The sequence below is a fragment of the Leucoraja erinacea genome, chromosome 9 (assembly GCF_028641065.1).
Source record: "Leucoraja erinacea ecotype New England chromosome 9, Leri_hhj_1, whole genome shotgun sequence".
Taxonomy (NCBI): domain Eukaryota; kingdom Metazoa; phylum Chordata; class Chondrichthyes; order Rajiformes; family Rajidae; genus Leucoraja; species Leucoraja erinaceus.
This window is the reverse complement of record NC_073385.1, coordinates 19,659,088-19,670,382: the sequence shown is the minus strand read 5'-3', so window position 1 is coordinate 19,670,382 and position 11,295 is coordinate 19,659,088. Positions and strand designations below refer to the sequence as shown.

Sequence of the window (11,295 nt, the reverse complement as noted above, 5' to 3'; positions counted from 1 at the left end):
AAACAATTCCTCCAGTTTGATGACCTCCTCCAGCCTTGATTACAGCAACTCCCTCTACACGGGCATCAGCCAATCTTCCCTGTCTTGCCTGCAACTGGTCCAAAACGCCGCAGCGAGACTCCTGACAGGCACCCGAAAAAGGGACCACATCACCCCGATTCTGGCTTCTCTCCACTGGCTCCCTGTGCGGTTCCGAATAAATTTCAAGATCCTTTATGTTTACAAAGCCCTTAACGGGCTTGTCCCCTCCTACATCAAAAGTCTGCTTACCCACCACACCACCTCCAGGTCCCTCAGATCGGCCGACTTGGGGTTACTGAACATCCCGCGGTCTAGGCATAAGCTCAGGGGCGACCGCGCCTTTGCGGTTGCAACACCTAGACTGTGGAACAACATCCCTCTTCCCATCAGAACAGCCCCCTCAATCGACTCTTTTAAGTCGAGACTTAATACTCATCTTTACTCTCAAGCCTTTCTTGATGTCCTCTGAGGGAGAGCTATATGTATGTATTTATGTATGTGCTTAATCTATGAACCAATGTTGTACAACATTAGTACAGGTACCTCCACCAATGTAAAGTCCTTTGGTCAACGATCCACTCACTCGCTCGCTGGTCTGGCGGCTGCTTCTGCTCTGCCATCTTCCAGGTGAATTGAATCTGAGATTCATTGCCACACCGCGGACATTCGGGTGTTTTAGGGGAGGTGTTGACAGATTAGTGCGGTGTCAGGGGTTACGGGGTGATGACTGGAGAATGGGGAGAGATAAATCAGCCATGATTGAATGGCGGAGTAGACTCGATGGGCCGAACGGCCTAATTCTGCTCCTACAACTGATGAAAGGGTCTGGTCCGCCAACCACAGCTCCATGATGTTGAAGCAGTAGGCACAACACTCCAGAGCTTCAAACGGCGATCCAGGTAAGGCGATGAATCCAATATGTATTTTAAAACCATCTGTTTAATGACAACATACAATAGGATCTAAAAGTGCCACACTGTCGGGTAGTCATGGTCCTCTAGTCGTGGGGGTGGGGGATTAGGAGGGGGGGAGGCTCACAAGTGAAATAGCTTAGGGCCTCTCTTCATCTAAATCCGTGGGGCCGTTGCTGGGCAGCGTCGTCACGGGTTCGTTGCTAGGGGCCGTTGCTTGGGGCCGTTGCTGGGCAACGTCGTCACGGGGCGACGCTCGTCACCGCCCCGCCGGCCACGTGGCCCCGCCGCACCCATTGGTCAGAGTTCCCGCGGATCCCATTGGTCCATGACCCGTGGTGAACGCTGATTGGTGAGCGGGTGGACGAGCCCACGTGGCCCGCGGGGTTGTGATTGGTCGGTGTCCGCGGGGAGGCGTGGCTCCGGGACAAAGGGTGTGGTGCTGTGATTGGCCGGGGTTTGCGCGGGAGGGAGCGGGCGGCCGCGGCGTCTTCAGCTCCGCAACCGGCGCCATGTCCGCCCACTCGCCGGCCGTCGGCATCGACCTGGGCACCACCTACTCGTGTGTCGGCGTCTTCCAAAACGGCAAGGTAGAGATCATCGCCAACGACCAGGGCAACCGCACCACGCCCAGCTACGTGGCCTTCACCGACACCGAGCGGCTGATCGGCGACCCCGCCAAGAACCAGGGGGCCGTTAACCCCACCAACACCATCTTCGACGCCAAGCGGCTCATCGGCCGCAGGTTCGACGACCCGACGGTGCAGAGCGACATCAAGCAGTGGCCCTTCACCGGTGAGAGGGCTGCGGCCGTGCGGCCCCTCCACAGCCTGCTGTCACCACAGCTGTGGGCTCACACCTCAACATCTGGACCAGTCATAGAGTCTGAAGAAGGGTCTCGACCCGAAACGTCACCCATTCCTTCTCTCCAGAGATGCTGCCTGTCCCGCTGAGTTGCTCCAGCTTTTTGTATCTATCAATAGCCCCGTCTCCACTAATCCCACCAGCCATGTCTCACCTTTATCCCTCTAAACATGTCCTATCCATGTATCTCACCTATTAAATCTATCCCCTCTCTCCTTAGACATACAGTTCCCTTCTTCCCGCCCCCACAATCAGTCTGTGGTATCGTCTGTTGTCTTTCCGCTGACTGGTTAGCGCACAACAAAGGTTTTTCACTGTACCTCGGTACACATGACAATAAATTAAACTGAACTCACATACTGAAGAAGGGTATCACAAAATGCTGGAGTAACCTAGTGGGTGAGCCAGCATCTCTGGAGAGAAGGAATGGGCGGGACCCATCGGGATGGGCGGGACCGAGTCGGGACCCATCTTCAGATTGATGTCGGGAGGGGGCGGGACAAAGATATAATGTAGTCGGAGACAGTAAGACTAGTAGGAAAACTGGGAAGGGGGATGGGATGGAGAGAGAAAGCAAGGGCTATCTAAAATTAGAGAAGTCAATGTTCATACCGCTGGAGTGTAAACTTCCCAAGAGAAATATGAGGTGCTGTTCCTCCAATTTGCGCTGGGCCGCAATCTGACAATGGAGGAGGCCCAGGACAGAAAGATCAGATTGGGAATGGGAGTAGGAGTTAAAGTGCTGAGCCACCGGGAGATCAGGTAGGTTAAGACGGACTGAGTGGAGATGTTCAGTGAAACGATCACTGAGCCTTTGCTTGGTCTCGCCGATGTAGAGAAGTTGACACCTGGAACAGCGGATACAGTAGATGAGGTTGGAGGAGATGCAAGTGAACCTCTGCCTCATCTGGAAAGACTGTTTGAGTCCTTGGATGGAGTTGAGGGGGGAGGTACAGGGACAGGGGAAAGTACCTGGGGAGGGGGTGGTTTGGGTAGGAAGGGATGAGTTGACCAGGGAGTTTCGGAGGGAACGGTCTGCGGAAAGCAGAAAGGGGTGGAGATGGGAAGATGTAGCCAGTAGCGGGATCCCGTTGGCGGTGGCAAAAATGTTGGAGCAATGGCTGATGGGGTGGAAGGTGAGGACTAGTGGGACTCTGTCCTTGTTACGAATAGGGGGAGGGGGAGTAAGAGCGGAGCTGCAGGATATCGAGGAGTTCCTAGAGAGAACCTTATCTATAATGGAATAGGGGTACTCCCGTTTCCTAAAGAATGTGGACATCTCCGATGCCCTGGTATTGAACACATCATCCTGGACGCAGATGCGGCATCGATGGAGGAATTGGGACTTAGGGATAGAGTCTTTACAGGAAGCAGGGTGGGAAGAAGTGCAGTCAAGATAGCTATGGGAGTCAGTAGGTTTGTAGTACATGTCGGTCAATAGTCTGTTTCCTGTGATGGAGACGGTGAGATCCAGAAACGGTTGGGAGATGTCGGAGATGGTCCGTGAATTTGAGTGCAGGATGGAAATTAGTTGTGATACTGATGAAGTCAAAAAGGGTCCTGACCCGAAGCATCACTTATCCACGCTTACCAGAGATGCAGCCTGACCAGCTGAGTTACTCCAGCACTTTATTTTTTTTTTTCTGGAGAAAGATGGAGGGAATTAAGTTGTGTGTATGGGGTGGAGGGATATTGTAATATGTACAAATGTCATGGTGCAGTTTTATAAAACTATGGTTAGGTTGCATTTGGCGTATGGTGTCGAGTTCTGACATAGTAAGACCCTTAATAGCAAAAGGATTTGAGTATAGGAGCAGGGAGGTTCTACTGCAGTTGTACAGGGTCTTGGTGAGACCACACCTGGAGTATTGCGTACAGTTTTGGTCTCCTAATCTGAGGAAAGACATTCTTGCCATAGAGGGAGTACAGAGAAGGTTCACCAGACTGATTCCTGGGATGTCAGGACTTTCATATGAAGAATGACTGGATAGACTCGGTTTGTACTCGCTAGAATTTAGAAGATTGAGGGGGGATCTTATAGAAACTTACAAAATTGTTAAGGGGTTGGACAGGCTAGATGCAGGAAGATTGTTCCCGATGTTGGGGAAGTCCAGAACAAGGGGTCACAGTTTAAGGATAAAGGGGAAATCTTTTAGGACCGAGATGAGGAAAACTTTTTTCACACAGAGAGTGGTGAATCTCTGGAATTCTCTCCCGCAGAAGGTAGTTGAGGCCAGTTCATTGGCTATAATTAAGAGGGAGTTAGATGTGGCCCTTGTGGCTAAAGGGTTCAGGGGGTATGGAGAGAAGGCAGGTACAGGATACTGAGTTGGATGATCAGCCATGATCATATTGAATGGCGGTGCAGGCTCGAAGGGACGAATGGCCTACTCCACCTATTTTCTATGTTAACTACATTGATGTACAGAGGGATCTTGGGCTCCAAGTACACAGCTCCTTGAAAGTGGCTACACAAGTAGATAGAGTGGTAAAGTATTTGTTATGCTTTCTTTCAGTGGTCTGGGCATTGAGTATAAAGTCAGGAAGTCATTATGCAGCTTTACTGGACTGTGGTTAGGCTGCTTTTGGAGCAGTACGTGTAGTTCTGGTCACCCCATCAGGGGAAAGATGTGGAGGCTTTGGAGAGAGTGCAGAGGAGGTTTGCTAGAATGTTGTCTGAATTAAAGGGTATTAGGTACAGGGAGATGTTGGATAGACTTGGATTGTTTTCTCTGTAATGCTGGAGGTTGCGGGATAGAAAGGTATAAAATTTATGAGAGGCATAGATAGGGCAGACAGTCAGAACCTTTTTCCCACCATGGTAGAAATGTCAAAGGCTAGAAGACAAAGGAGTGAAAGGAGGAAGTTTAGATATGTGGTGAGACATTGTAGTACACAGGTGGGTGCGCAATCATGCTGCCGGATGCGGGTGGAGGCAGATATGATAATGGTGTTTAAGAGGCTTTTGGATGGGCACGTGGATATGCGGGGAATGGAGGGATATGGATCACGCGCAGGCAGAGGAGATTAGTTTAACTTGGCATCATGTTTTGCACTGACATTATGGGCTGAAAGGCCTGTTCCTGTGCTGTCTGTTCTATGCTGTATATAAGAGCCCAAAGGGGTCATGATGGGTTAGAAGTGGAGATGTTTCCTCAAATGGGAGAGCCTCAAACCTGTGGACAAAGTTTCAGCATAAATGGTTATTTCATTTAAAACTGAGCTGTGAAAAACTGCACCCAGATGAACACAGAATATTACAGCACAGGAACAGGCCCTTCAGCCCAGATGGAGTACAGGTGTACTTGTACAGGTGTTTAAAATCACGAGGGGAATAGATAGATGAATGCACACTGTCTGTCCCCAGAGTGGGGAATCGAGAGGTAGAGGGTATAGGTTTAAGGTGAGAAGGGAATGATTTAATTATAACCTGTGGGACTACGTTTTCCACAAAAAAGGCGATATATATTTGGAATAAGCTGTCAAAGGTAGAGGTTGAGACGGGTAGAACGACATAATTTAAAAGATATTTGGACAGCTACATAGTCATACAAGGAAACAGACCCTTTGGCCCAACTTGCCCACACCGACCAACATGTCCCATCATTAGTCTCGCATGCATTTGGCCCATATCCCTCTAAACCTGTCCTATCCATGTACCTGTCTAATAGTCCGGCAGCTCGTTCCATGCACCCACCGCCCTTTGTGTTATAGGAAAGGAAAGGTTTAGAGCAACATGGGTTAAAGGACTTGGACTTGGGGACTCAGTTTGCATTAACTAGTTGTGTCAAAGGGTCTATTTCCGTGCTGGGAATAAGATTTAGTGCATTTGTCCTATCTATTCCTCTTAATTTTATGTATCTGTTGAATCACCCCTCGGCCTACTCCGTTCCAGGGGTGATTTAACAGAGGTTTGTAAAATTAAGAGAAATAGTTAGAACAAATCTCAGCGTATCCAATCTCTCCATAAAACTAATGTCCAATAATCCAGGCAAGATCCCAGTTAGTCCACTGCATTCTCTCCGGCACAACCAACATCCCTCCTATTGTGTGGCGATCAGAACTGTGTGCAATACTCCAAGCAGCATCTAACCAGCGACTTGTAAACTTACAAAATTTATATACCCCGTTCCCTGACTTAAGAAGGCCTTCTTCACCACTCTATCTGAATCATTATAGAAACATAGAAACATAGAAATTAGGTGCAGGAGTAGGCCATTCGGCCCTTCGAGCCTGCACCGCCATTTAATATGATCATGGCTGATCATCCAACTCAGTATCCCGTACCTGCCTTTTCTCCATACCCTCTGATCCCCTTGGCCATAAGGGCCACATCTAACTCCCTCTTAAATATAGCCAATGAACTGGCCTCAACTACCCGCTGTGGCAGAGAGTTCCAGAGATTCACCACTCTCTGTGTGAAAAAAGTTCTCCTCATCTCGGTTTTAAAGGATTTCCCCCTTATCCTTAAGCTGTGACCCCTTGTCCTGGACTTCCCCAACATCGGAAACAATCTTCCTGCATCTAGCCTGTCCAACCCCTTAAGAATTTTGTAAGTTTCTATAAGATCCCCTCTCAATCTCCTAAACTCTAGAGAGTATAAACCAAGTCTATCCAGTCTTTCTTCATAAGACAGTCCTGACATCCCAGGAAACTGTCCTTAACTGGACTTAAATCCGAAAGTACCTCTGTCAGCTTTCCTTCATGCCCAACAATTGATGGTATTTGTCCTACTGCTCTGACTTCTTTAGTCAGAGGGTGGTGAATCTGTGGAATTCATTGCCACAGAAGGCTGGAGGTCAACTCAATGGATATTTTTAAGGTGGAGATTGACAGATTTTTGATTAGTACGGGTGTCGGGGATTACGAGGAGAATGGGGTTGAGAGGGAAAAAATGATCAGCCATGGTTGAATGGCATAAGGAACTTGATGGGCCGAATGGCCTTATTGTGCTCCTAGAACACAAATTATGACTTCCCAAATTACATCAGTTGCACTTGTTATTAAATTCCATCTGTCAATGCTCCACCCAATCTTTTATCTGATCCACATTTTACTGTAGCCTTAGACACTTCCTCACTATCACATCATCACTGACTTTCATGTAATTTACAAAGTTACTGACTATACCTCCTACATCCATATCCAAGTTATTAATATCTACAGGGGTCCTAGCATCATAAGGTCATAAGTGATAGGAGTAGAATTAGGCCTTTTGGCCCATCAAGTCTACTCCGCCATTCAATCATGGCTGATCAATCTCTCCCTCCTAACCCCATTCACAGTTGCCTGATAACAACTGGGAAGAAACCCAAGAATCTGGAGGTGTACGTTTTCACACTTCTATAACCTTTTGCCCAATAGGAGAGGGGAGAAGAGGGAGCGACCAGGGTGCGACTCGTCCTTGATTATGCTGCTGGCCTTGCCAAGGCAGCATGAGGTATAAATTAAGTCAATGGACGGGAGATAGGTTTGTGTGAAGGCCTGGGCTGAATCCACAATTCACTGCAATTTCTTGTGGTCTTGGGCGGAGCTGTTCCCAAACCATGCTGTGATGCATCCCAATAAAATGCTTTCTACGGTACATCTGTAGAAGGTGGTGGGAGTTGTAGGGAACATCCTGAAATTCCTACGCCTTCTAAGGAAGTAGAGGCATTGGTGTGTTTTCTTGGTCGTTGCTTCAATATGGGTGGTCCAGGAAAAGCTGGGTGACTCCTAGGAATTTGAAGTTTTCAACCATCTCTACTTCAGCACTGTCAATGCAAACTGGGGTATGTGTAGCGCTTCACTTCTTGAAGTAGTTTACTGTTTATTGCCCTGCCTTCATCAGTTTTCTTTGTTAGTTCCAGAAAACATTTAATCAGTAATCGGGAGGCACAGTGGCGCAGCCGTAGAATTGCTGCCTTACAACGACCCGGGCTCGAACATGACTACGAGTGCCTGTTCCTGTGCTTTAGTGTTCTACAGTATTTAACAGGCGATCAGTGACGTGGTCTCAGTGGGCAGAAGGGTCTGTTTCTGACAGAAAATGGTGGAATGTAGAAGTTTTTGGAAGGTGACCAGTTTCATTGTAGACTGAATGCAAAAAAATGAGTCAATGGTAGGGAGGTTGGTTTGTGTGATCATCTCAGCCATGTCACAAGTTCTCTGCAATTCCTTGCGGTCATGGATGGAGCTGTTCCCAAACCATGCTGTGATGCATCCCGATAAAATGCTTTATAATTTAAAACCTGTCTTAATTAAATATGTCTTCATTATTTTCCCAGTGATAAATGATGACGGGAAGCCCAAAGTGCAGGTGGAGTACAAGGGAGAGAATAAGTCTTTCTTTGCTGAAGAGATTTCTTCGATGGTGCTGACAAAAATGAAGGAGACGGCAGAAGCATACCTCGGCGGTCCAGTCAGCAACGTGGTCATCACTGTGCCGGCGTACTTCAATGATAGTCAGAGACAAGCCACCAAAGATGCTGGGACCATTGCTGCTCTTAACGTGATGCGGATCATCAATGAACCCACCGCAGCAGCCATTGCTTACGGACTGGACAAAGCGGGATCCGGTGAGCACAGCGTCCTCATCTTCGACCTGGGTGGCGGAACATTCGATGTCTCCATCCTTACCATCGAGGACGGCATCTTCGAAGTCAAGTCCACCTCTGGCGACACTCACCTGGGAGGGGAGGACTTTGACAACCGCATGGTCAACCACTTCATCGAGGAGTTCAAGCGTAAGTTTAAGAAGGACATCTCCCAGAACAAGCGTGCGGTGAGGCGGCTGGGTACATCCTGTGAGCGGGCCAAAAGGACACTGTCCTCCAGCACGCAAGCCAGCATCGAGATCGACTCCCTGCACGAGGGTGTCGACTTCTACACCGCCATCACCAGGGCCCGGTTTGAGGAACTCAACGGCGACCTCTTCAGAGCCACGCTGGAGCCCGTGGAGAAGGCCATTCGCGACGCCAAGATCGACAAGTCACTGATACAGGACGTTGTCCTTGTGGGAGGCTCCACCAGGATTCCCAAGATCCAGAAAATGCTCCAGGACTTCTTCAACGGGAAGGAGCTGAACAAGAGCATAAACCCGGACGAAGCCGTGGCCTACGGGGCAGCAGTGCAGGCGGCCATCTTATCGGGAGACAAGTCTGAGAACGTGCAGGACCTGTTGCTCTTGGACGTCTCTCCTCTGTCCCTCGGCATCGAGACAGCCGGGGGGATCATGACGGCCCTCATCAAACGCAACACCACCATCCCCACCAAGCAGACGCAGGTCTTCACCACGTACTCGGAGAACCAGACCAGCGTGCTGATCCAGGTGTACGAGGGTGAGCGGGCCATGACCAAGGACAATAACATGCTGGGTCGCTTCTCCCTGACCGACATCCCGCCGGCGCCTCGCGGCCTACCGCAGATTGAGGTGACCTTCGACATAGACGCCAACGGCATCCTCAACGTGTCGGCCATCGACAAGAGCACCGGCCACGCCAGCAAGATCACCATCACCAACGACAAGGGCCACCTGAGCAAGGACGACATCGAGCGCATGGTGCAGGACGCGGAGCAGTACAAGACGGAGGACGACATCAACCGCCAGAGGGTGGCGGCCAAGAACGCCCTGGAGTCCTACGCCTACAACATGAAGCAGGCCGTGCAGGACGACAAGCTGAAGGGGAAGATCAGTGATGAGGAGCAGACGGTCATCCTGGCCAAGTGTCAGGAGGTCCTCGGCTGGCTGGAAACAAACCAGGCCGCGGAGAAGGAGGAGCTCGACTACCAGCAGAAAGAGCTGGAGCAGATTTGCAAACCGCTGCTGAAGTTCCTCAGATGCCCCTGCAGTGGGATTCCCCAGAGTGCTGCAGGTGCTCCCCCCGTGCCTGAAGCTGCATCTGGGCCCACCATTGAAGAGGTTGACTGAGTGGTGTGGGCCGGGGTACTGGACTAACTGCCCACTCACCAGCTGCTTATTGCCCTGCTGGGAGGGGAGGTCTGACAATGTACTATCAATCATGATCCATTCAGATAATACAAAAGACTCCACCCTTTTCTTTTTCTCTTGCTTACTGTAGATTAATTGCCAGAGCTCCTGAAGCAATTACCATCCATCGCACCCACGATGCTTTCAGTTTTTTTTAACATTATCACGGTATTCCAGAGCACAAACAAGAGACCTGACATAAAGTCACAAAGTGCTGGAGTAACTCAGCAGGTCAGGCAGCATCTCCGGAGAACATGGATAGGTCGACCTATCACTTGCCAGTCTTTGATTCCCCTTCCCCCACCCCACCCCACCCCCCCACCACAATTAGTTTGAAGAAGGGTCCCGATCCAAAACGTCACCTACCCACATTCTCCAGAGATGCTGCCTAATATTCATATTGAAATATAGAAAGATAGGTGCCCGTGTAGGCCATTCGGCCCTTTAAACCAGCACCACCATTCAATATGGTCATGGCTGATCATCTTAAATCAGTACCCCGTTTCTGCTTTTTCCCCATATCCCTTGATTCCTTTATCCCTAAGAGCTAAATCTAATTCTCTTTTGAAAACATCCAGAGAATTCCACAGATTTACATCTCCTTGGGTGAAAAAGTTTTTCCCCATCTGAGTCCTAAAAGGTCTACCCCTTATTCTTAAACTGTGACCCTGGTTCTGGACTCCCCCAACATCAGGAACATTTTTCCTGCATCTAGCCTGTCCAATCTTTTAAGAATGTTATATGTTTCTATAAGATTCCCTCTCATCCTTCTAAATTCCAGTGAATACAATCCCAGTCGACCCATTCTTTCATCATATGTCAGCCCCGCCATCCTGGGAATTAGCCTGGTGAACCTACAATGCACTCCCACAATAGTAATAATGTCCTTCCTCAAATTAGGAGACCAAAATTGCATACAATAATCCAGGTGCGGTCTCACCAGGGCCCTGTACAACTGCAGTAGGACCTCCTTGCTCCTAAACTCAAATCCTCTCGCAATGACGGCCAACGGCTTTTTTCACTGCCTGCTGTACCTGCATTTTCAGTGGCTGATGTACAAGCACACCCAGGTCTCTTTTCACATCCCCTTCTCGTAATCTGACATCATTCAGATAATAATCTGCCTTGCTGTGCTTGCCACCAAAGTGGATAACCTCACATTTATCCACATTATACTGCATCTGCCATTCATAACGCGGCAGCTATATAAATGTTGGCTTCTATTTAGTACTTTCCATGCAAAAACAGTTAATAGTGGGGAGGGGAAACTCTATTTATTGGAGGAGCAGGAATCACCTGTTCTTATTGGAAGAAGGATTGTAATCTCTCTGTTCTGGGAAAGGAGGATGAGCTACACAGCTTCATTGGGCTTGTGTGGAAGAAGTAACCATTGCTATATATGACCTTCTAACATTTGACCTGCCATAATGTAACAACTCACAATTTTTCAGGCTTAACTTCATCTGGCATTTCCCTGCCCATATCTGCAACTGCTCTGAAGCACAGTGGCACAGCGGTAGAGTTGCTGCC

General features: G+C 49.0%; 1 protein-coding gene across 1 annotated transcript; it reads left to right on the top strand.

Moving 5' to 3' along the window:
* Positions 1-1,403: 1,403 nt before the first annotated feature.
* On the top strand, positions 1,404-9,928 carry LOC129700076 (heat shock cognate 71 kDa protein-like). The gene is made up of 2 exons (XM_055640257.1): positions 1,404-1,727; positions 8,063-9,928. The coding sequence occupies exons 1-2, from the start codon at positions 1,445-1,447 to the stop codon at positions 9,703-9,705; spliced, it is 1,926 nt and encodes a 641-aa protein (XP_055496232.1). The 5' UTR covers positions 1,404-1,444; the 3' UTR covers positions 9,706-9,928.
* The last annotated feature ends 1,367 nt before the right edge of the window (positions 9,929-11,295 follow it).